At 38.5% G+C, this 24070-nt stretch overlaps 3 protein-coding genes across 7 annotated transcripts; all 3 read right to left on the bottom strand.

Annotated features, from left to right (window-relative positions):
- Window positions 1-1367: 1367 nt before the first annotated feature.
- LOC124199415 (peptidyl-prolyl cis-trans isomerase FKBP4-like) lies at window positions 1368-4247 on the bottom strand. Of its 5 annotated transcripts, none has more exons than XM_046595225.1 (8): window positions 4083-4247; window positions 3629-3924; window positions 3418-3560; window positions 3236-3356; window positions 2764-3162; window positions 2524-2693; window positions 2271-2459; window positions 1368-1755 (listed from the first exon to the last, which is right to left on the bottom strand). In XM_046595225.1, the coding sequence occupies exons 2-8, from the start codon at window positions 3903-3905 to the stop codon at window positions 1603-1605; spliced, it is 1452 nt and encodes a 483-aa protein (XP_046451181.1). In that variant the 5' UTR covers window positions 3906-3924; window positions 4083-4247; the 3' UTR covers window positions 1368-1602. The 5 variants fall into 5 exon arrangements, with proteins under 5 accessions (XP_046451181.1, XP_046451177.1, XP_046451180.1 ...); XM_046595221.1 differs by having other exon boundaries at window positions 1943-2459; window positions 4083-4231; XM_046595224.1 differs by having other exon boundaries at window positions 3629-4001; window positions 4083-4220.
- A 142-nt stretch (window positions 4248-4389) lies between these two features.
- LOC124199418 (LIM/homeobox protein Lhx9-like) lies at window positions 4390-6128 on the bottom strand. The gene is made up of 5 exons (XM_046595227.1): window positions 5862-6128; window positions 5674-5798; window positions 5478-5603; window positions 5245-5398; window positions 4390-5135 (listed from the first exon to the last, which is right to left on the bottom strand). The coding sequence occupies exons 1-5, from the start codon at window positions 6126-6128 to the stop codon at window positions 4827-4829; spliced, it is 981 nt and encodes a 326-aa protein (XP_046451183.1). The 3' UTR covers window positions 4390-4826.
- A 5574-nt stretch (window positions 6129-11702) lies between these two features.
- LOC124199417 (LIM domain kinase 1-like) lies at window positions 11703-22688 on the bottom strand. The gene is made up of 4 exons (XM_046595226.1): window positions 22481-22688; window positions 13750-14220; window positions 13530-13655; window positions 11703-12614 (listed from the first exon to the last, which is right to left on the bottom strand). Exons 2-4 carry the CDS (start codon window positions 14196-14198, stop codon window positions 12020-12022), a joined length of 1170 nt encoding a protein of 389 aa, XP_046451182.1. The 5' UTR covers window positions 14199-14220; window positions 22481-22688; the 3' UTR covers window positions 11703-12019.
- Between the last annotated feature and the right edge of the window lie 1382 nt (window positions 22689-24070).

The raw sequence follows: 24070 nt of genomic DNA on the forward strand, positions 1-24070 counted from the left end.
GTTTAGAGCCTTGGAAAGTTACAATGATTCAGCAGAGGCAAAAGTAGTGCGACCTATCAACCAGTGAGCACCGTAGCGAGGGTTGGCGGTACTTTGCTGTAAGTTTTGTTTGACAGGGTTTTGGCGTTTTTGATAGGTCTACCGGAACAAGTGACTAGCAAACCAATCAAAAACGTCAAACGCGTAACCTTACCTCTGTCAAAAAAACTGGCAGTAAAGTACCGCAAACCCCCGCTACGGTGCGCATTGGTCGATAAGTCGCATGACTTTTGCCCTTGCAAAATTTTTGTAACTTTCCAAAGCTCTGTAAATGCGACTGGTCCCCTCGCGTCCTTAAATGCAACTGCCTGCGATCGGAAACTGACCATCTATTTATAGGAATTCAACCAGGTCAACTGAGTTTATTTCCGCCAAGGGAATTGATATTCTACGTGTACCAAAAATATTGAAAGTTCCAGGAAGGTCATAAATGTAGCATACAAAAAGGGAGGTCAAGCGATTCTGGGGAAATAACGGAAAATAAAGTTCAAAGAAGGGTAAAGCCACAATAGCAGTTAATAAACTTCTTGTATTTAATACTTATATTTGCATCAACCATTCAAGTTGTATTGTTTCTATTTACTTCGCGCATTAATTACTGTATTAATCTATTCTTACAGAAACCCTGCATTATCTTTACATGGTGAAAGTTTTATTAAAACAAGATTGGGAATAAAATAGAAGTTCAGAGAAAGTTGAGCAACAGCGCCATTGTTATTTCTTTCCACTATAGAATGAGGAATTGAGGCTATGGTAGGAGACTAACTCATGAATGCCAAGATAGCGAAGCATCTCCGGCGTCTATTAACTACATGTGAATGTTGTCAAACATTTTCTACCTTCATTGCTAATGCTGTTCGCAATGTTCTAGAAAGTCATAATTAATATAAAAGTGAAGGACTTTTTCTCTTGGTAATTTTTATGGGATGTGAAGTCAGAATAGAGAAACCAAGTGACAGAGTGCGTTTGATTGCTTTTAGAAGTTTGACAGATGACGCTGAGTCGCTGACCTAAATACCCACAACTTAAATAATTAATAAGGCATTGGGAACCATCCAGAAAGGAAAAATATGTAGAAGCAAACAGAGGATAAGATTAAAAAATTAAACTATTTTTCTATCTTCATTTTCTACTGATAGACCATATTAACTTCCAATGTTGTCATGTCTTTGTCTCCTATATGACATGATATCAATTTGCATATCAGAGGTCTCAAAGAAGATGGGTAGAACAGCTTCAACCGAGACAGCATTTTCTTTATCACTGAGGGAGGATTTGGTTTCGTCAACTAAGATGCAGTCTTCAGTTTTATTTATTAAATTTACCCGTCAAATTCACCATTTTTATTTTTTTAAGATGAGATATGTTTTACGATTGAGGGCAGTCGATAATTACACAATCAATTGAATATGTCCTTAGTACTGTTTTGGTTTAGAAGTTGTATAGTTTGAAGTTGTTGTGTTATAACAACAGAGAGAACAGGCATGAGAGAAAAACACAATCAATTCTCGGTAATTAAATTTCAAAAAAATGGGTCGGGAATCACAATGACGATAATCAAGATTAGTTTTCATCCGACCCTTCGGAGTCTTCCGACTCTGTACATGGCACAGAGTCCAAAGGATCTTTCAATTCAACGGCGGTCGTGTTCTCCGAGTCTTCATTGTCCCACTGCGTTGGTTCCGGCATTTCCATCGCCTTGTTCCGCAAGGCTTTCTGCAAATAGAATAAATAAAACAAAACCCAGTTAGTGGCGGCCATCAACATCAAAATAACAAACGAAATTCATTCGGTTAGTGTAAATCTTTCGTGTAAAGTTAGAAAGAATTCGCATTCGACGGGAGGGTAGGTGTTTTCATTCCGCAATCGAAATCGTGCAGAAAAGAGTCGCGAAAACATTTACGAAGATCGTTGGATGGCTCATTTGATGGTTCTGATGGTGTTTCTGTCGACTCCGCATTTTGGTGGTCCGAAGAGCTTTTGTCATCTTCTTCTTCACCCTCATCTTCATTCAAATTTAGCGGCTTCCCGTTGACTGACACGATGTTGGGTTTCCTGCCCCCGTAACGCTTGAAGAAATCTGCTTGGCTCTTCCTACGATCGGCCTTTAACTGTTCCACAGCTTCTTGTTTATCTCGTTCAATTTGAGCCAGATCAACGTCTAGCTGGACACCCTTCGTCGACTCGTCCCACCAACCGTAAAGCCATTTGCCTCCATTCTTTTCGCTTACCTGTCGATCGTTTTCGGCCATCTTGTTGAAAATGCTAGAGTACAATTTCTTGTCCTTTTCGCGTTGCTCGCGAATCTTGGCGTTGCAGATCACCACTTGATTGGCGGCCGCCTTGTTGTTCGAATCAAATTGTAGAATCGCCTCGAAATGTTTCTTGGCTTCTTCCGGCTCGTGGATGCCCAAGAGTGCCTATGGCGAGACAAAATCTGTGAGTAAATAATCAAATCAAATTGCTGGTCAACTTGTACGTTACCTGGCCCATGCGGAATAAACCCTTTTCATTTTTCGGGTCCATCTCGAGCGCCTTGTGGCAATGATCACGAGTTGCACAGAAATCATTTAACTTTAAACAGCACATGGCCTGATTGAGGTATGCTGCCAGCATGAGCTGTTCTCGCTCCGTAGCTTTCTCGTCTTTAAGAGCTGAAATAGAAAAGAAAAGTTTTATTTGTTTGCAAAATGAAATCAAATTGTTGCGAAAAGCAAAACTTACTTTTTTCAAACTCGAGGAGGGTGACAATCTTGGAGTACTGTTTGTTGGCCAGAGCGTATTTGGCAGTTTTGAAATGATTGGTTCCTTTTTCCTTGCAGAGTTTAGCCTGTTCCAGCTTCTCTTCGGCGTCCATGCTCCAACTCTCTTTGGCCTTTTCAAAGCTCTTGAGTTCAACCTCGTATTCGAGGTTGGCGTTGGGTGGGACGCCGAGTTGCTCGTTACCTGCAGTGCCGAAACCGTATGCAGGTGTCAACTTAAGCAAGCTCCTCTCTTGCTTCTTGAATTTCAATAGAGCCTGTTCAACACCGTCGGGAATGTTGTGCTCTAAACCTTCTCCAAGGTTGAAGCTTAACTCACGTTGATCAAATACCGTGTCCCCGTGTCGACCGACCAGTGAAACTACAAATATGAAGGGAGAAAAAGGCAATTATTATAAAATTTCTCATTGAATAGTTTAATTGAGGAAGTATACCTTCGACAAGTGCCTCTTCATTAGGACTTGAATAACCACCGCCAACTTTCAAGGTTTGTCTTAAAATTCCTCCATCACTTGCTTTGGTGAGATCTTCTAACTTCCAATCAAACAACTCAACCTAACCACAAATAGTAATTGCAGAATTGACATAACATTTTACAGTATGGATCTAAACGTACCTCAAACACTAATGTGGCATTAGGGGGAATTTTAGGTGGACTTCCGTTTTCACCATAGGCATAATTGGCTTTACAATACAAGACTGCCACCTCACCACGCTTCATGGTGGCAACACCAAGGTCCCATGCCTTAATTACACTACCTATAGAGAATTCCACAAATTGTTTTATACTAATCACCTGTAAATGTATTACATTCCACTCAGAGTACCTTTGCCGAGGTTGAATTTGAATTTCTCTCCTCTGTCCCGACTGGAATCAAATTTGTTGCCATTCGTCAAAGTGCCTGTGTAGTGGACATAGACTGAGCTGCCCAGAGGAGGAGTTTCATCACCAGTGCCTGCCTGCTTGATTTCCTTCAAAACACCACCATCCTTGTCTGGAGTGAGATCAACGGCTGATGGGCCAGGTGTGTAGGGCTCTGTTTTCGAAGAATCTTGAACAATGGGTTGATCAACTTCCATGCTGGTTTGTTCGTTGGCTGTCATGATGTTGACTGACTAGATACTGGAACATACGCGGCGAGAGCCAACAAGAAAGTTAAATATAGATTGCAGTGTTGAAAACGAGAGGGTGAATTGAATCTGAACCAGAAAGACGAGAACAAATGTAAGCGATACTGTTTTGGGAATATGGCTAAAGCTAATAAATAATCAGGAACTTACGATGTCTAGATTCGCACTGCTGGAGAAGACGAGACGGCACGTTTGATTTTAAACACGCGTGATAAACGTGAAGGAATCGTATGGTATTTTCTGGAATCAGCCAAAAGCCGAGAACGTTCTGCAAAACTTCGATTACCGCGCCGCCAACATGTTACACTGCCATCTACTGTTCGAAATACATACTTCTACTTTTAATGTTATGTAAATAAACAACAATAAGATTTGTTTGTTTTATTAATTTCCTCTTATTTAAATTAATGCTGGATTCAAAAGACTCATTTATTTGTGCCAATAAAATTCCAGTTCATTTGAAATTCTAATTTGGTTGTTGGTGTATTTTATCTTTAGCCATCATTATTCATTTCTCATAGATAAATCGAAATCTTATTTTAAAAATCTCGGGTGCGAAACAAGAGATTTGGGGGAGGTACACGTGAACAAAGGAACATGACAGGAAACTTTTACAATGTCAAAGTGTGAATCACAGCATATTTAGGTTAAAGAATTTTGGTGCAGGACAAGTAAATAAATGGGTTTACGAGAGCTTACAAGTTGGGTCTACACCACATCTGATTGGGCTTGACCAGAAGGGACATTTGTCATGCAAGGCTTCTTTAATCATTATTATTATTTTTTAGACGAAACTGCTTTGTACTGAGAATAGCCTGCTGCTTGGCCCAGACCCACACAACATCAAACCCCCGAGCTCTACATATCATTCTAAGACACCATTTGAGAGGCTTTCTATCGCTCATCCAGGAGGACAGAGTCTGGGCTCCCGTAGCCACTGGAGGATCCATCGCTGGGAGAACCATGCTTGTGCTGTTGCTGGCTGTTGCCGGCCAGGTGATGTAGCTGCCGATTGGGAGCATACTGCTGCTGCTGCTGCTGCTGCTGGTGGTACATGTTCGATGCTGCACCTCTAAACTGGGACGCAGCATCTGACAGTTGCTGCTGATGATCATAGCCAGTCTGCTGCTGCTGCTCATGACGATGATGAAATAAACTGCTGCCGCCGTCTTGGGTGTCGTAGCCTATCGCACCGTCTCCTGACTGCAATCGCGACATCAGCAGACGACAAAAACCATGAAAACAGAAAGAAAAGAAATTCCAAAGAATATTAGAGTCAGAAGATTGAGGCCAGAGGTGAAGGTGGCCTTACTTGATGTATGTCAGACACTCGCCTTTGAATGTGCTGCGTCGAGCCATTGTTGTTGTTGGACGGCAGGCTGGCCGCCATTACCAATCGCTCCTCGTAGTCGTACTCGCACAGGATCTTGTTGTCGTTCAGGTAAAACCGGTCGCCCACGCAAAACCTGCCAATTTATTTCAAAATGGTTTCTTAATTAAATTTGATTTCCCTTTTTGATTTCATTAAATAGGAATAAAATGAACCTCTGGTGGCACTGCTGGCAGGCGAAACAGTCGAGATGGTAGACGTTGCTTTTGGCTCTCATGACCATCTCAAAGGCCGGAATGGCTTTGCAGCAAGCGGCGCAATTGCCCGACGTGCCAAACATTCTAGAAAGCAATCAAATTTAATCCACAGCCTGAGGGTGGAATTAATCAAAACCAAATCTCTCCTATATACCTGAGGTAATCTCTTTTGCAGAGAATCAAATTGGCTTTGGTGTAGAGGGTGGAGCCGACCTCGCCCAGTCGGCAGTCGCAACATCCGCACTTGAGACAGTCCTCGTGCCAGAAGCAATCTAAAGCCTTTTAAAATAATTAAAATTAAATATTTAAAAAAAAAGAAATTAAAATTTTAATTGAATTCACTTTTAAGAGGTACTGGTCGACGATGGGCGTGGCGCATCCGGAGCAGAGGAAAGGCGGCTGGTGATTGGATTGCATTCCAACGTGATGCTGGTGGTTGTTATTGTTGTTGTTGTTGGCTATCGTCATTTTATTAGACGAAGTTTGAATGTTGTTTGCCGATGAAGAAGAAGAGCTGGCCGGATGGTGATGAATCGTGGCACCGCCGTTTTGCATTTGCTGCTGCTGTGCTGCTGTGCCACCGCATCCGTCATCCATCACGGTGGCCATCTGAGACCGGAAATCTTCTTTTTATTCTTTTTAATCTCACGAATTAATTTGTTTGCTGCACCTTTAAAATAAAATGAAAATAAAAATTGAAAGATATTCGACGGAAAACGATAAGTCACGCGCTGACCGCGGGAAATTTGAATTTGTTCAAAAAATATTTTTTTAAAAATTTTATTTTTTAAATTTTACGTGACATAATCTTTTGATGGCATCTCATTAAGAAAGGGAGAGAGGGAGGAAAGACTTGCAATCCAGTCACGTCTCCCCTTTTACAAACGGTCAAGTGTGTTTGCGGGTTTTGCCCGTCTGGTGGCCAAAACAAAAATACACGGGACGGGCGGATGGGGGAAATCCGATAATAAAAATTAAAAGAAAATTTGTATATAAGAACAGCTGGTGAGCTGGTCTCTCCTTGCAATCTATTCATATTTATTTTAAAAAAAAGTTGCTGTGTGCACACAATGTAATATAATGAGAAAGTCCCGACTCGATTGAACTCTCTCGTCTTTAATTAACTCTCAAGAATAATCCCTGGCGTACAATTTCTTTTTTAATGATGCACAAACTTGAAAAACAATTTCAACTTCCAGAATTGCAGTCGAGTCAAAATATTAATGAAGCGATTTTTAGTTTCAAAAGATGTTCTCCATCAATTAGAATTGGTTTGTTTTTTGTCCAAGTCGAAATGAAAAATAAAATTCCATTGAATTCCGGAAAAAAAATTGGCGGGAATTTCAAAAGACACTTGACGACTATAAAAACCCGGGGGGGAAATAGACAAAATGTTTTCCTTTTCTTTTCATCACGTACGCGCCATCACGTAATCTCTCTCCGCGGTTGGGGAAAACAAAATGTGTTCCTTTACCTTTTGATTCTCGACATGTCGTGACACCAAATCCTCTACCCCCCTCGGCCATGTATACGTGATATATCGGGAGAATAAATTGCATCCAGTCAGCAAAATGAAAAATACTTGTAATTTTATTTATTTTTTAAATTAAATTCTGCAGATATATCAAATGCGTAGGCAGCTGTGCAACAAAGTTTCTAATATCAGCCGGCAATATAACTAATTAAAAAAATAAGAAAAAAAGTAGCTATATAAGCTAATTAAGAAAAAAGGGATAGACGAGAGAGAGAGAACTATTTCGGTGTCGGTTGGTTATAAGCGCACAGGAGCGACACACATAAATATATCTCTCTACTATACTAGCTGGGCATGATCCTTTGATAATTAGACAAGAGGAGCTAGACTCGGGCGCGCTAATTGACACGCCCGACGAGGCAGCAAATCAATTTACACACGTCCCTAAGATTTTCTGCTGGTATAGCTCTCTCTCTAACCACTTTAAACTTTTTTATTTCCGTCTAAACCATTTGATAGTAACGAGCGGGGGTATAGCATGGCACAGGAGCTCATTAGCCCATCGCTACTACTGTGTTTTTTCTCTAGACTTTTTTCACAGTTACGTACCCACGGTTAACGGGTATAAACGAAGAAATTTTCCTATCGAAAAAATAAAATTTATTTTTTAATTAATTTAGGAAAATAATGAAATTTTTTTCGGGGGAAGGATCACATGTGGGATTTTTATGATTTGTAATAATTCGAATTCACTCAGCCAAGGGGGGTTTTATGACGTCTAGAAAATATGTACGTCATCACACGGCCTTAATTTTGTTAATTATTTTTATATGTCAGACGCCGTTAAAATGGAATGAAAAGGTAATTAATATTTGAAACGTGGAAATTTTAAATTTTCTCTACCCGAAAGGAATTCGAGTCTCAAAATAAAATAAAATTTAATTTCGTGTGTGATTTAAGCGGTTTGAACTCAAGAGGAAAATAGGAGGGGGGGGGATGCAGGTCGTTATCGTATTTCATCATTAACGCTCTCGGGACTAACAAGCTGCAATGGCTACAGGACTCCCGACACCGGGCGCGATCCTCCTGTCAGCCACGCCCAAATAAATCATTTCGGAGCTTCAATTAAAAACTTTTTGGGTTTTTTTTTACATATGGAAAAGAAGAAGGCGCACAAATTGGTAGACGGCGTCTGTAATTGCCTAGATAATCATAAATAGAGCGAGAAGAAGAAGAAGCCAATACAAAGAGAAGCGGATGAGAATTTATATAAACGCCACACACACACACACAGACAGACCGAAAACTTTTAATTAGTTTTCTGTTGTTTAGACGGGGTGGCGGCGGCCCACCCACCAAGAGGGATTTATATACAATCTTCATCTCCCAATTATTTTATGATTTTCCCCGGTGATTTTTTCTTTTCTTTTTTCACGCGTTTATATCCTCTTTGGGCGTGTGATGTTGATGACTTTGTGGGTCAAAAAAGTCTCTTTTTGGATAATAGAAATTTAATTACACGCGGTGCAAATAATTTAATTGAAAAAAGGGGGAAATGGGGCTCGGCATAATATAAACAACCCGTTAATGAGCTTCCATAATAAAAAAGAAAATATAAGGAGTGCCCGTGACAGCAGCTGCAGCAGCTGCCAAACAAACAAAAGCCACACGACAATTTTTTGTTTGGTTTTTTGTCACGAAAAAATAAAAATAATTATTTTGTTTCTATTCAAATAATATGAATAAAAAAACGACATTTTATTTTACAAAAGAGAGGCACGTGCCGTATGGTGAGATGACGTCACTGGTTGTAACACAAAGCGTTGCGTGAGTGGAGGTAATTTTATTTCATTTTTTGTTTTTATTCTTTCACCTGACGTCAGATGATGACGAACACGATGGATCCAGGATAATTACCAACTTTATTCATTGGAATATTATATCCCACAACGTCAAATGAATAATAAATAACGCGCAAAATAAATCCCATATTTAATCAAAAATATTTTACATCAACGCATCAAATTCACTTTGGCCTCAATTGTGGAATTTGAAAATAAAATAAATGGCGCCAATTTGAAAAAAAAAACAAAAATTGGTGCTGCGGTTATCTCGGTCGAGCAGCTGCTAATGTAATTAGTTCACATTTTCAAATGTGTCAACTTGGACATGAAAAAAATAAATAAAAAAGATTTTTTTAAAAGATGGAAATATATTCCCCCCTCGGCTGTTTAGTTCGTTATCATATCGGCCACGCCATGTTTTAAAAAATGAAAGGGGAAGAAGTTGGGGGGACCGCACAGATTCTCGTTTTGTACAAAATAATTTTTTAAAATTGAAAGCGGGAAATTTGAAATCAAAAAAAGTTATTTTCCCTGGATTTATCTTCTTTCTATTTTTATATAAATATAAAAAGAAAAGAGATAATGTAAAAGAGAGGTCCACATCACACCAAATAGTTTCTTCTTTCTATATATTCTATATAATATAAAAATATATATATCCGCGTTGCAGGGTGCCGGATCGAATTGATCTTATCAAATAATGAGATTTTTTTTCTTCTTTCCTCGCTATATACATGTGCCGCCATCGTCCCTTCCATCCATCCATCCATCCATCCAGTTTTTTTTTCTTCTACCCCTCCACTTTCATTCCTCCATTTTCCACGTCAATCGTGGCCACGCCCCCCAATTAAATTACGTCACACACCGCAGCAGCCCTATAGAGTGTTGGGCTGCTGAATATACCCCGTGTAGATTTATTGCAAAAGACCCTGAATAACTCAAAAGGAGGCCTCTGGGAAATCGGAAACCGACAAATAAATAAATAAAGAATTAATTTCGCACGTACCTTTTTTTAAATTAAAAAATTAACACGTCGAAGAAGAAGAAGAAAAAAAAACAACTTTCCAATGTTATTTTTTATTCTTCTAATTCCTGTCCAGCATCCAGAACGTGGGCAGACTTCACGAAAATTGATCCGACACACCAAAAAATTGAACGACAATTTGTTTTTCACACAAGTTGCACAATCGAATTTAAAATTCTTCAATTTTTAAACGAAAAATTTCGATTCAAATAAGACTCACTTTTGTGAAATAGATATATATACTCCCCCCTTTTTAAATTAAAACGTTTAACCGTTAAGGGTGCTGCGGGAGAGAGAATAGGGCGTGTGCGTTCTCGACGGCAGTCAAAGTAGCAACTGAATCTGCCCCTCTCTCCTTTTTTTTATTTTATTTTTTTTGGGGGTGGTGGTGGTGGGTCTGGGTGGCCCTCTTCTTACAAAATGGTTGACGCTCCAGGCACTTTTTTTTTTCAAAAATAACCGCGCATGCGCCGATGTAACATAACTGTTTTTATTTTGACATCATCAGCGAATCAATTTTTTATTTTTCAATAAAAAAGGAAAAGTGGGTCATTCGAATTTTTGTTTTGACACCTAATAATTGAACTTTGGAATTTTGATAGAATTTTTGTATTTTTCTAGACGTAACAAAATTCGTTTTTGTGTGTATACCCGTCGCACCCGGTGGTGGTGGTCCCATTTAATCGCATTTTTATCAATTTAACCCAATAGATAAAAAGAATTCATGGCTTGTATATTCCTTATTTTTTGATGAATATTATAACACGATATCCTTTTTATATATTTATATTCCATCGCATCAATATGTTAATGGCTTATCCGTTCTCAGTGGCACAGGGGATGAATGATTTATTTATCCAGGATAGAATATGTTTCGTCGGCCATTTGGAAGCTCAATTCTTATAATGGGCGCCCAATAGGAAACTTACAATTTGGCCGGGATGATGAATTATTCGCAGCTCCATGGCAAATGAATAAATGAAAATAATAGTTTTTTTTCTTTTTCTTTATAATTATCTGTCCATGTATGGTGCCCAATAAATATCAAATCATCCACGGTTGAAAATCTAATAAAGACGCAGTTATTTTACCCAATCAAAAATGTAGCATTCCATCAGCGTTGTGTGTGTCTATGGTCATTAATCTCAATTGATTTATAGTTATTGATGTCAAGCTATTAATACATACATTTTCTATCACGTTGAGAGCTATAGAGCTGATCAGATTTGCCATCGATCTGTGAATATAGACAACTGTGATGGAATGACTAAAAGGCGGGCCCCCAGGCCATCAATTTGAAATTTGGCGGGAGCCATCCGATTTTCAAATGTCGCGAGTAATGAATTTGACATGTTTCCATCGGCCCATTTCATAAGGATGGGACGGTGTATGTTATTTATACATAAATCGATATGATGTAGAGTGACGTAACAATATAACCCAAAACCTGGCACAATGGAAAAAGCAATCAGGAGGCCCACAAAAGACACACCAGCACCCCACCGCCGCCACCCCAATATAATATACAAATCGGTTCGGTTGTTTGGCAGCCCAGCACGTTCCTGATTTATATAGGCCATATCTTTTTGTCGTGTAGGCCTATATATCCGCATATAATGAATTCAATCCGGCTGATGGCTGGCTGATGGATCGATTGGATATCGTATATAGGATACCGTCCATCATTGTGATAGAAATCGCGGATGGTTATCTTTAATTGATTATATGGGCGGCAGTCCGACCGTTTATTTTTTGAAAATATAAAATTCAGCTAATAAAATTATTTAACCGACGGGATAATTTTTTATTATTTCTTTTTTCTTTCTCCTTTTTAAATCAACAACATAAAGATGAGAACACTCAAAACAATTTTCCCCGCCGTGTATAATATAATCAGATGAGAAAACGTTGAATTATTTAATAAATAATTATAACGGCCACGATTATTCAAAACAAATATTTGGGTGGGAATTTTTCCACAGATCGATCACATTGATATCAAAATTCAATTGATTTGAATTCATTTCTTTTTTTAAATAAATGCGGAAAATGTACAATTTTTTTTGTGCGGAATGTCTCGCCCGTATTTGACTCGATTTGAATTGAAATGATTTAGAAATTATTTCGTTTTTTAAATTTTATTTCAAAATTTATAAATTTAACCCTCGTCGATGAGGCCCCCAGAGTCGGGACTACCGTAGCCGCTGGACGAGGCGTCGTGTTCGACCACTTGTTGTTGTTGTTGTAGTTGTTGCTGTTGTTGTTGCCCGCCATCACCACCACCCGGAGAAGAATGGTCCGGCTGATGGAATTTCGGTTTGATATTGCCGGACAAGAGTCCAGCAGCTTCTTCGACGTGCCCAGCAGCTGAAGTGTCTGGCGATGTGGAGGATGAAGGTTCGCCAATGTTGTTGGCCTCCCCAACAACATTCGATGCGAAGCTGCTGGACGTTCCGGTCGGGTTGTTCCAGATAATTCGCGCCGTGATGTTGGTGGAAGTTGATTCTTCCGGTTGCCGGTGGTGACTCGTCGAAGGGGAGGAAGAGGTGGGGAGAGTGGGTGGTGGGAGGAGAGGTGTCCTGTTGTTGAATGGCTGGGCCGTCGCCGGTTGTTGTTGTTGTTGATTGACGCAACCGGAAGAATTCGAAGAAGAAGAAGAAGTTGCCAAATTGGCGAAAATGAGCCGCTCTTCGTAGTCGTACTCGCAGAGGATTTGGTTGTCGCACAGGTAGAACCGATCGCCCACACAAAATCTAATTAGTAGAAAATTTTTTTAACATTTTTAATGATTTAATTCAATCGAAATTTCATTTGATTCCACCATTAACAGGTATAAAAAGATCTTTTCAATACATTAAGAATATTGTTAGATCATTCTATTGATTGCCACCTGTTGTGCTGATGGCCCACCCACCTGATCAGTCGATTAACGGCTATTATACAAAGAGCAATGGCATCTATTTAATTAATACAATATAAATAGCTGTAGAAATGAAAGTGCGTCATTCGGGAACGGCAATGACGCACTTTCATCCACCCGCCCAGCTGTTTTTATTTCACCAACTGGTACCGTTTTTCATTATGTAGTATTATATTCCCATCGCTTTATGATAAGTCTATATAGTATAGTTAGATAAATATCTCCGCACACTTGTTTCAACATCCTGGACCACAAGTGTTCAATGGCGGCCAATTATAATAGCTATATATGTACATCTACATTTTGCGTAGGTATACATTTATTATTAGTTTAAGAAAAATGGGGGAATAGCTAATTATTGATGGCAAAAGGTGTTTTGTCCAGGGTCGTTAACCGCTGGGAAAATAAACCCACACCACGTGAGAGTCCTATTGTGCATATAATATAATATCTATTGGGTTTCAAAGTCCTTGGATTTATCCTACTGTGTATATACAGAGTAATAGAACATATGTAACAACTGCGGCTTTGTAAATGAGAGACCCGGATCTAGACTACAGAAATTAATATTGATACAGTTATATTATAAATTGCATTAGGCTAATTATCTTTTTTCCAGCTGGCCATTTGGTTGGTATTTCCCATATCATTTTGAAATGAAACACATTTTTTGTAGACAACGTTTGAAAAAAAGCGCCAAAAAAATGGCGCGAATTTTTGAAAATTTTAAATGTTATTTTAGATGTACCTCTGGTGGCACTGTTGGCAGGCGAAACAATCGAGATGGTAGACGTTGCTTTTGGCTCTCATGACCATCTCAAAGGCCGGAATGGCTTTGCAACAAGCGGCGCAATTGCCCGTCGCTCCGAATAACCTAATTTTAATTCAATTTTATTTGAAATGATTTCAAAACCCCCCAAACAAATTTTTAAAAATGAAATAAATTTTGTAGGCCTAATTAATAATACCTGAGGTAATCTCTTTTGCAGAGGATCAAATTGGCTTTTGTGAAGAGATTGGAGCCGACCTCGCCCAGTCGGCAGCCGCAGCAGCTGCACTTGAGACAATCCTCGTGCCAGTACGAGTCCAGGGCCTGGAGGAGGTAGCGATCCTTGATGAGCTGCCCACAGCCGGCGCACAGGTGACTGATGACCGGCTGCTGTTGCTGCTGCTGGACGCCCAACATCATCTGTTGCTGCTGCTGCTGCCCAGACGAAGCTGAAAGCGGAAGGTGTTGGTTGGATGGAACGGACATGCCGACAGAGGCCGCCAACGACGCCATGGACGCCATGGAAGAGGAGAGAATGTTGTTGTTGTTGTGGAGTTTGTTGTTGTTGTGCATCGAACCCGACCGCATCATGTCCTGATGCTGGTACGGATGGTGGTGATGCGGATGATGAACGTCCTCCATTCTCATCAATTCATCCACAAACAAAAATCTACAATTTCAAAAAAAAGGCGGGAATTTTAAAAATCGACCCAAATTTAGTTTCGAAATAGCCGCCATATACACCGAATATATAAGTGCAAGTGTGCAGTCTCTCTATCTTATAAGAAAAAAGAAAAGGAAGAAAAAAGAAGAGTGGATGAAAGTGCTGGAGAGTATCATCACACACTCTAATCTCTGTGTGTGTGTGTGTGTCCCCCATACGCAGAGAAAATGGAGGGAATATCTATAAAAAGAGTGCACTGGGGCTCTCTCTTGTATATATAAGAGCGGGAGAGTATATACTATATAGTGAAGAGCAGTGAGTGCTCGGTCGTGTCGAAAGCAAATCGCAGAATAACAAAAAAGAAAGTCCTTTTCTTTTCTTTATTTTATATAATATAATACAAGGATGGGATTTATTTTGACATTTCCCAAGAGCACTTGCTCGACACCAGGACTTGCCCGTATATCCATCTGTGTGCGTGTGTAATGTGCTCAAGCCTTTTTTGGGAAAATGTATATAGACAAAACTATATAATGTATATGTGTGATGCTGTTCTCTATTTCGATTCAGATGTGCATACAAAGTCCATCGGTATCGATTATATCACCAAATAAATGATTACAAAATGGGACTGATGGAGTATAATTCGGTCAGCCCGCTCTGAGGATTTCTTTTTATTGAGTTGTCTATTTTGAGTTAGATGCAGCAAATTAGATTGCATTAAATATTCAATTGGATAACAAAAAGAGCTCTGCCCGTGACAAATTGAGGAGAATGTCTCAATTAACTTAAAGGATATGTATAGGCCTATAGGTTTATAATATAATATAATGGCTAAGTAGATATATCGTTCAATTGTTCCCGGCTGTTTCTGGCGTGATGCAATATATGTGCTGGGCTGCTGGTTTATATTTATATACATAAGACAGCAGAGAGAGAGAGAGAGTGGAAATTGAAAGCTTTTCTCACTTATTTTCTCATGCGGCAGCAGCACTTTAGTCTCTCTCTTTCTGCTTGTGATCCCCCCGCCCTCTTATATATACACACACTTTTAGATATTCTTCTTTTCTATTTATTTATTAGAGATAAAAGTAACTTGTAACTTTGGTTTTTTCGTCATGTGCTGTGCCGTGTGTATAGAAATAGCAGCAACCACCCACTATACATTTATCGTCTGGTTGTCTAGAAACAATGAAATGAATTTTGAGCTAGAAAACTGGGGTATTTAATATCCAATCGTTTGACAAATTATTTGATTTTTAAGAAATTATATCTCTCCAAAACCAAAAGTGGAAAGAGGGCCCGTGTGGAATAAGAGATAAGGAAAAATGGAGAAGCAGCACTTGACCCCATAGATTCTTGACCCGATATTCACGTCAAGTTCAACATTTTTTTCCAACTAAAAAAGTGTACAGCAGCCGCTCTATATTTGTATATTATCCATCCACTTGAGACTTTTCTATTTCTATTTTCAGCAAAAATTTATATTTTTAAAAAGGGATAAACTTATTGGGGTGGATATTGGCAGATTATAACATTCACTTTTTATGTTATACATTTCTAGGTTATATACATATAGACTTTATCCCTACATATGTAGAGAGCTGCGTATAGAAAGGCTATACATGTATATAGCAGCTGTCGCCAAAAACATGTGGTTTCAATTTGATTTCATGTTAACTCCCCCGTATAAATTCCGCAGCTGTACACACATACAGCAGCACACTAAAAATGGCTAGACAAGGTCCTTTCCATAATTCACCAATCTACCAAAATTCATATGATGGATTAAAATAGCCTACATATTTAGCTCATATCATCTTCTTTCGAACTTGTATATTATAGAAATCTATCAAAAAACTTTTTCAACAAATATTTATCTGTTTCATTTTTGGTGATATTGTCTCAAACATTTGTTTGTGTATGTTCTAGACATTTTGGCAGTGGCCATATCCTTTTACAAATATTGTCTTTTCTATATCCCCCCTCCCACATTAGTTGACTGGCTGCTGTGCTATAGTCTAATATTTTGGCCGTGTCACTCAAAAACGCTAGAGCGACGAGATATGATATATATTCTCAACTCAAGTATGTAGCTAGACCCTTCTCCTGTTTTTTTTGATGGACTGCGTGGGAATCTTCGATTATCTTGATGTCAAGTGCTGGCGACTTGTTCTTATTTACATTTCCATATATCTATATAGGATAGAACCTATGCTGCTGGCTGTGTGGTTATATTCACCATCAGTCGATTTAGGTAAACAAGTGGAATTTATCGGGAATTTATAAATGTGATCTGTGTAGACAAATAATGTCGTCCATTCATCAAACATTTCACAGCATGATGCAGCAGGATTTTGTATAATAGTTCATTCGACTAAACAAGGGCCAGCAAGGTTCTTCTTACATTCCTGCTGCGCTCACATTGCGACACGCCAGCATTGATGAATCATCGTAAAAGAATCTCATCACATGTGGCGCGTCAGTAATAATCTATATAGCCTAAAATGGTGGCTCTCTAATGAACTCAATTCAACCAATTCTTGAAATATTTCTTGGAAAAACAATCGAATCCTTAATTTGTAAAATTTGTTTTTTCTTATGGCGTCACGTGACAGCGAGCGATTTGCTCGCAGATGGCGTCCCACGAATATAGAATAAAAGCCGGTGTGGAAGCGAAAAAAAAGGTTCAAATTTCCGCGCTTATCGGGCGCTTATTTGAAACATAAAATGGTATTTACGGTAGCTCGTGGAACTATTTGATTTTAGGCCTAAAATATACAACTCCATTTCTCTCTTTTTTTTGAATTGCGCGCGGTTTTTATATCATATGAAAAAATAAAATGGCTATTGCGTGTCGCCCTATATAATAGACACGCAATAATATATATAGCGTGCATGTATGGTTTATATACTGTATAAGAGAGAGGGGTGGGAATATTATTATTCACATGCTGCGGAAATCGTGTCGGATATTGAGTTTCGTTTTTCTTGTTGTTGTTATATTATACAGCAGCACTGCTGGATGTGCTGTATTGTAGACTTCCTTTCACATGTGACAGCACAATATATATAAGTATAGAGAGAGATACACACAAGAGCTACTGTACAACTGCTGGGGGAGAAAAAGGATGAATCAACTTTTGAGGAACGACAAATGTTTGACATTTGCATTTATAGAGTTTAGAAAAAAGAGAGAATAAAAATATCAATAAAAGATCATCACGCGAACGGAATTCGACTGGACAAGGAGGATATACATAATAACAGTTTTCCTAGCATGTAGGAATGTATTTCGTCAGCAGACTGGTATTACATATATAGGCTACACATCAGCGGATATCAAACTTGTTCCAATGTAATAATACAGAGCAGAATAAAATCGAAAATGTAATTTTTCAAAAGATATTTTATATTTTTAATTTCAATGAATAGAAAATCTTTATAGAATGATATTATAAATTAGAATTGTTTGGTCTTTTATATAACGAATGATGATGTATCAAATGGTTTGTATGTACTGGGGGGAGTCATTTATACTGTAGGTTCTAACAATGACGCGCGAGAGCTAATTAGGAAACTAAATAGTTATGGGCGCGGGCTAAACAGAAACTCTAATATGTGAATTGAAAATCAGACGTAATAATACACGCCGTCAATTGCTGTTGTGCTGGGCTCGATTATTATGATTATATACACCACCAGACTGCTGCTGTCTATGCTAATATTCATATTCACCACGCCCTTCTAATAATAATAATGTCTATATAGCCTATGTAATAGTGCTGGGAACTAAATAGCTGCTTGCTCCTTGATGATGTGATGCAATCGCTGAGTGCTGCGGAGAGAGCGAGGCCAGCAGCGCATGAACTATATCTAATATCCAATTAAACAGAGCCAGCACAGCACCATCAGCAGCAGCACACACTATATATATATAATATATATTAAAGGATGCGCTCTGTTGAAAACAGCCCCCGGGCAATGCCCTGTAAAGCCCTTTATAGACATGTTGGCCATTCTAGTTAGATAGACACCATACGTATAGAATATATATACTATGTAGGATGCGAACAGATATATTATAGGATAAAGACAACAGCAGCAGCAAAGCAATAGAACAACACAAAAGGGGGGGGGGAATGAGAGATGTGTGTGTGTATAGACTCAGCAGCACAGCACTCGGACATATGCGAGTCCAGCACAGCCCATCAGCAGACGGACAGAAAGTTAATTAAGTTTTCATGCGGCTGCTGCTCTTGTCCTTTTTAGCTTGGACATATTATAATAGCTCTTATGTCAAGGCTACTTTGCGCTCTGTTGACTTTGGTGCGGTTAAAATATAAGATGGGCCTATACACAAAAAGAAGTTTATAAATCAACTGCTGCCATTTAATTCTTGTTGCATCACAGTGACGACAGCAATTTGTGGTTTCATCATTCAAAACGAAAATATTTATAAATAAAACGAACCAAAGTCTGTAGTGAGAAGAAGCTGTTGCTGACTGTGAATTAAGTCTCGAATTAATCGCTTTAATGCTGTTTGTATATTACATTATATATAGGCCATTGCTGCTGCTGCTGGGCGTTATCAGCCAGCGGCCAGATGACACAGTAGCTCGCCTGCGGCAGCAGCTCTATATATATCATATAATAGCTATACGGTATATAGCCTAACCTATTAGATTCACCCCACCCTTGACTGCGGGTGATGTGCTCTTGATGATGATGAAGGCCACCAAAAGTCATCCGCATCCAAGTGGATGATGAAATAACCACACAGCCAAAATATATATCTAATATATTAGATATTATATATCCCGATGGAAATAAACGTATAGCCTATTTTGGCTGTAAAATGCTGTGCGCCTATAGATATATAATAGGAAATTATCCAGTCGATTAATTCAAAGCACGTGCTGCCCTATAGCCCATGGAAAAATATATAAGAGGATATCAAAGGGCACAGTGAGGCGGGAAGTTTAAAACATCACGGGGACGAAAAAAGGTCAGAACATTTTTTATTATCCTACATCTAAAAATATATATTATCGCGTCGAAACACTTGTGCTGTGTATATAGTTGTACACTGCCATTTTATTATTTTATATACCGCCTGCTGGCTGTGCGAGGTAGAGATTACATTATTATATAATAAATTAGACACATTTATTCGTGTCGTGTCGTGCTGCTGGGCAAATTACTTTATATACCCTGCTGTGTTTTATCTCAACGCAAACATAACAGCAGAGCCGAGAGCTGCCTGGAATCTCTTTTGACATAAAATGGAACAAATATTGCGCAATCAAGCGGAAATGTTAACACAGAGGAAATGTAATTGACACACGGTTCGTCGAATCGTTTATATTTTACGGGCGTTTGTTGCCAGCGCCACACATATAGTTCTTATATCATTTTTGGCTATATTATATATCCAGGCAAATATAATATAGGCGATTGATTTTGTCTGCTGAGCTTGTTATGTAATATTATATTCTACACAACAACAGCAGCATTCCCCCCTTGTACACAATAAATCACAGCCGGTATATATTCTATTACACGTGCTGATATATATATTAAAAGAGTGTCTACATAATATATTGTATGTAGACACACCGCCCAGATATTATTGGGTGATATTGGGCGAGCGGGCGACACACGAAAACAATTTCATATCGGCGCGCTTTTTGATTGTTCTTGTCTGTATAGAAAGAGGCCCTGGGGCCCAGCAGCTAGCACGCAAAAAAGAAATGATTAATGTATTACATCACGAATCTCTTCTATTATATATTACAAAAAAGACCAGCTGTTTCTCAACCCAGAAGAATTTATTATTGGGTTATATTGATAGTTTGCTGCGCTGTCAATTTTTCACAAATGATTTGAACAAATCAAATATTTAAATAATGAGGGCGGGAATTTTCAAATTTCGCGGCTAAATGGGAACTTTTCCTTTATTGCGTCACTCTATACAACGATGGTCTTGATATATAAAAATATTTAAAAAAAGAATAGAAGAAGGGAAAAAAAAAGTATGGGCCAGGCCATTGTCAAACGTGATCAATGGCTGTGCCATCCAATTAATTTGATCGCCCCCCCCCCCCCTCACCGCCGCCGCCGCTGGCGTCGTGCTGCTGCTTTGCTGATGTGACATCATCTTTCATATAATATTCTCCGGCCCGGTCGTCTTATATTCGCCATATAATATTTCCCTTCTTTTGCTCCGTTCGCCGCAGCAGCACACGGTTTTGTATAATCGACAAAAATTGGATGAGCTCTTCTTCTTCTTCTCTCTCGCTCGTCTCTATTATACATTTTATAATATATTATATATGCGATCCTGGAGCTATTATATAGCTCGATCAAATTATTATGCGTGGCTCTCTTGTGTCCTCCTAATTGGAATATCTGGCGCCAATTTTTATTTTTTTTTCGAATAAAAAATGTCGATCCAATTTAGATTCTCGGCGGCTGATTGGTTGACTATTCTATATTTGGGGCTGACCCAGCACTGCCTGAAAGTCAATCTCAATCATTTCAAGAGATTTATAAACGTATAATGGGAGGTCGAATGCGGTCTAAATATATCCCTCCCAATAAATATACATCAGACGAGGGGGATATAAAGGCCATTATATTCAAGTTATCTCTATTCATCCATCTCCCCCTATATAGAGAGCAAAGTATAGGGAGTTGGGTGCTATGTGTGTGCTGAAAATCATGGCCAGAACATCAAACCGCAGCGGTGCTTGATGGCCGAAAACGGCTGACAAGAAACATATAATCTATAAGGCGCGTGTTGGCTGCTGCTGCTGCTTATACTATTATTGATGGAGGGACAAATGAAAGCTGATTGAGAGCAGAAGGGATGATGCTTGGGAGAGAGCAGCAAGGATCACGTTAATACGTTACTATAGAAATCAAATTGATAGCTACAGACTGTAGGCTATAGGCTATACGTATTATTATTCTTTCTCACTCTATATAATCAAGAGCTCGTTCGCCTATATATTTGACTATTATAATTTGTTGGGGAAATGAATGAGATACTTTTATAAGGGCGTATACTGGTTCTTGGCTATAAATATACGGGCATATCATATTATAGATCTAAATGTATGAAGCCAATCGGAAAAGCTAAAGCTGATGGATGCTCTTATATTTAGATTTCCTTCTTACATTTTTTATTCAATCATCGACGAGGAAGTTCCTCCTTCAAATATTCGTGTCTATATTTATGCAGTGCTATATGGGTAAAGATCTAGACTATCATACATCCGGCTGCTACCTGTATATATCTGTTGAATATATGTGCTGGGCATAAAAATATATATTTATAATAAACTTTACATTTTTCAAAAACAAATTATATTGTATGAATTCGTTGGTATCCTATGCATATATACGGGTGTGTCTGGTTCCAATAAAACGCTGTTTCATACTAAACAAAAAACAGTCTTTTTTAAAAAATGACGTGAACAGGTGGAATATATTTAGAATATAACAGTTGCATGGCCACCAGCAGCACCAATCTAAATTCTTTATTTGATGTAGGCCTATTCATCCACATATTATATAGGGGCCTGCATATATAGAGTTTACACACGAATATCCGGTGATGGCGTGAATATATTTCTATTTTCACATGAAATAGGCTACAGCACATAATAAACGTCGTCAAGCGACCGTTCCGGCAGCACAACAACAATATATAGCGGTTCTCTGCTGCTGTGTAATATATAATAGCAGAAAGGGATGACTATAATAATAATGGCATGCTGCTGTTATTCTCTCTCTCCGCCCCTATCAGTATATATATAGTATCTATATAAGAATGTTGTGTATGCCATTATACGTGTGACGCACGTATAAATAGAACTGACAATAACCATCACATTATGCGCACAGCCGACATTTTTCACCGCACACACGGCAGCACACGAAATTGTTATTATATACGCAACAGAATGTCGTACATATACATCTATAATGTTACACTGCAATAACATTCTGCTGTGCTGTGAAAAAAGAACGTTCAGATTGCTTTTTTTTCTCTCTCTTTCATGGCGTGTTATTGTGTCGTTTCTCCCCATATAGGATGTATAATATAACAAAAAACTCATATTATATATGCCGACGAAACCATTATTATGTTCATCCATCAAAAGGCGCTTATAGACGTACACATAAAAGAATACGAAATGTGCAATTTCTATATATTCGATAGAATTATAAAACGAAATTTTTCACTCAGATTTCTTACCTTTTTGGATGGGATTGTGCGACGAATGGATATAGGCGACACTTGAAATGCTATACAGCCTTTATGAATGATCTGTCCAAACTGTGGCTAGATAAAACTGTTACAGAAGAAGAAACGTTTAAAAAGTCAAAACGAATTGAAAACAACGCGAAAAATAGCGCAAAGAGGAACTGCGATGTTCAAGTGTCGACGGCACTTGAACGACTGCAGCTATTCCAACGGGGGCGTGCGGGTTTCTACATAGGCAATACTCGGCGTGTGTAAAGGTATTATACAGTCTAAGCTTTTATGTATAGCGCGCATGCGCTTTCGTATGTAGCCAAAAGTTTGTTCTTTCTTTGGAGCCACAAAACGACTTTATTCCCCCTGTGCTGTTTGTTATTGCAGCGCTTTTTTCCCCTCTCTTCTATATCTATAAACATCACTGTTATTTTGTTGTGTAGTATGCTTTATTATTGGGCCTTGTGTGTGCTGTCGTACATACACGACAATTTGCGTCTGCATCATATATAGTAGAGAGGAAAAATGTGTATAGAAAGTCTCGGGGCTGTATGATGCAGTTGAATGTCTGCATGGTGTAATCAGCGATATACAGTGTGTGTAAGGAGCTTTTTATTATATGTATATGTGTATAGGACTTTTTAGGCTATATACATAAAGTTGAAACATGTGTAGATGTAGACATGGAGAGTCATATAATAGGCGGAGAGAGGATGAAGGACAAACAAGTGTTTCAGTTTGATAGCTCTGACGTCATGTTGCGTATCATCGCGGGTTGCAAATATAAGCCCCCCAGTATATAATAATATATATTATAATTTATAGCCACGACAACAACAGCTCCGTTTATAGGGTATAAAACTGCGTGTTATGTGTTCGATATTACTTTGCGCAATATGTCGTGTGTATATTATTAGTCAACAGAAATATTCGTGGTTGGCTATATTTGATTGTATAGAATGTCCACTCATTTTTTTAAGGCGATGATTTTAGTATTGCATTGGCCGTTAATCATTTTGTCATCAAGCGAATTATATTTTAGAATGTCCACTCATTGTCAGCGATGATTTTAGTAGTATTACGTTGGCCGTTAATCATTTAGTCAAGCGAAAAAAAATATAGAAAACAAATTATTTGGCAATGTTCTGCAAAGAACTGGCAACTGAATATGTTATCTCAATCATTATTTGTTTGTTGTTATGGGTATAGTCTAGTTTTGAAGCCGACCTCTTCAGTTTGTAGGAGCCTTAAAATATACGGAAAAAGGGTTCCTTTGGCGGACCATATATAAGTTTAGCAAACAGGTAAAGCTATGGGAAGATGATGTGATTATAGCTTTGAAATATAAAGAGTTATTGCGTTATCTCTTTCACAGATTAAGAATTCCATATTTTTGGCTTTAAGAGAACCCCATCTAATTTTAAAGTGAAAATAAGTTTTTTTTTTTTAATTTTAGCAAATAATTCTCCCATGGCTAACCCTCGTACAGTTGTCACATCATTTAAAATCCCCGAGAATTTTAACAAAAAAAGTGAAAAATCTTGAGCAGGTAAATAAAAACAAGGAAACATTCGCTTTTTATGAAACCCT

Source organism: Daphnia pulex, chromosome 8 (assembly GCF_021134715.1).
Source record: "Daphnia pulex isolate KAP4 chromosome 8, ASM2113471v1".
Taxonomy (NCBI): domain Eukaryota; kingdom Metazoa; phylum Arthropoda; class Branchiopoda; order Diplostraca; family Daphniidae; genus Daphnia; species Daphnia pulex.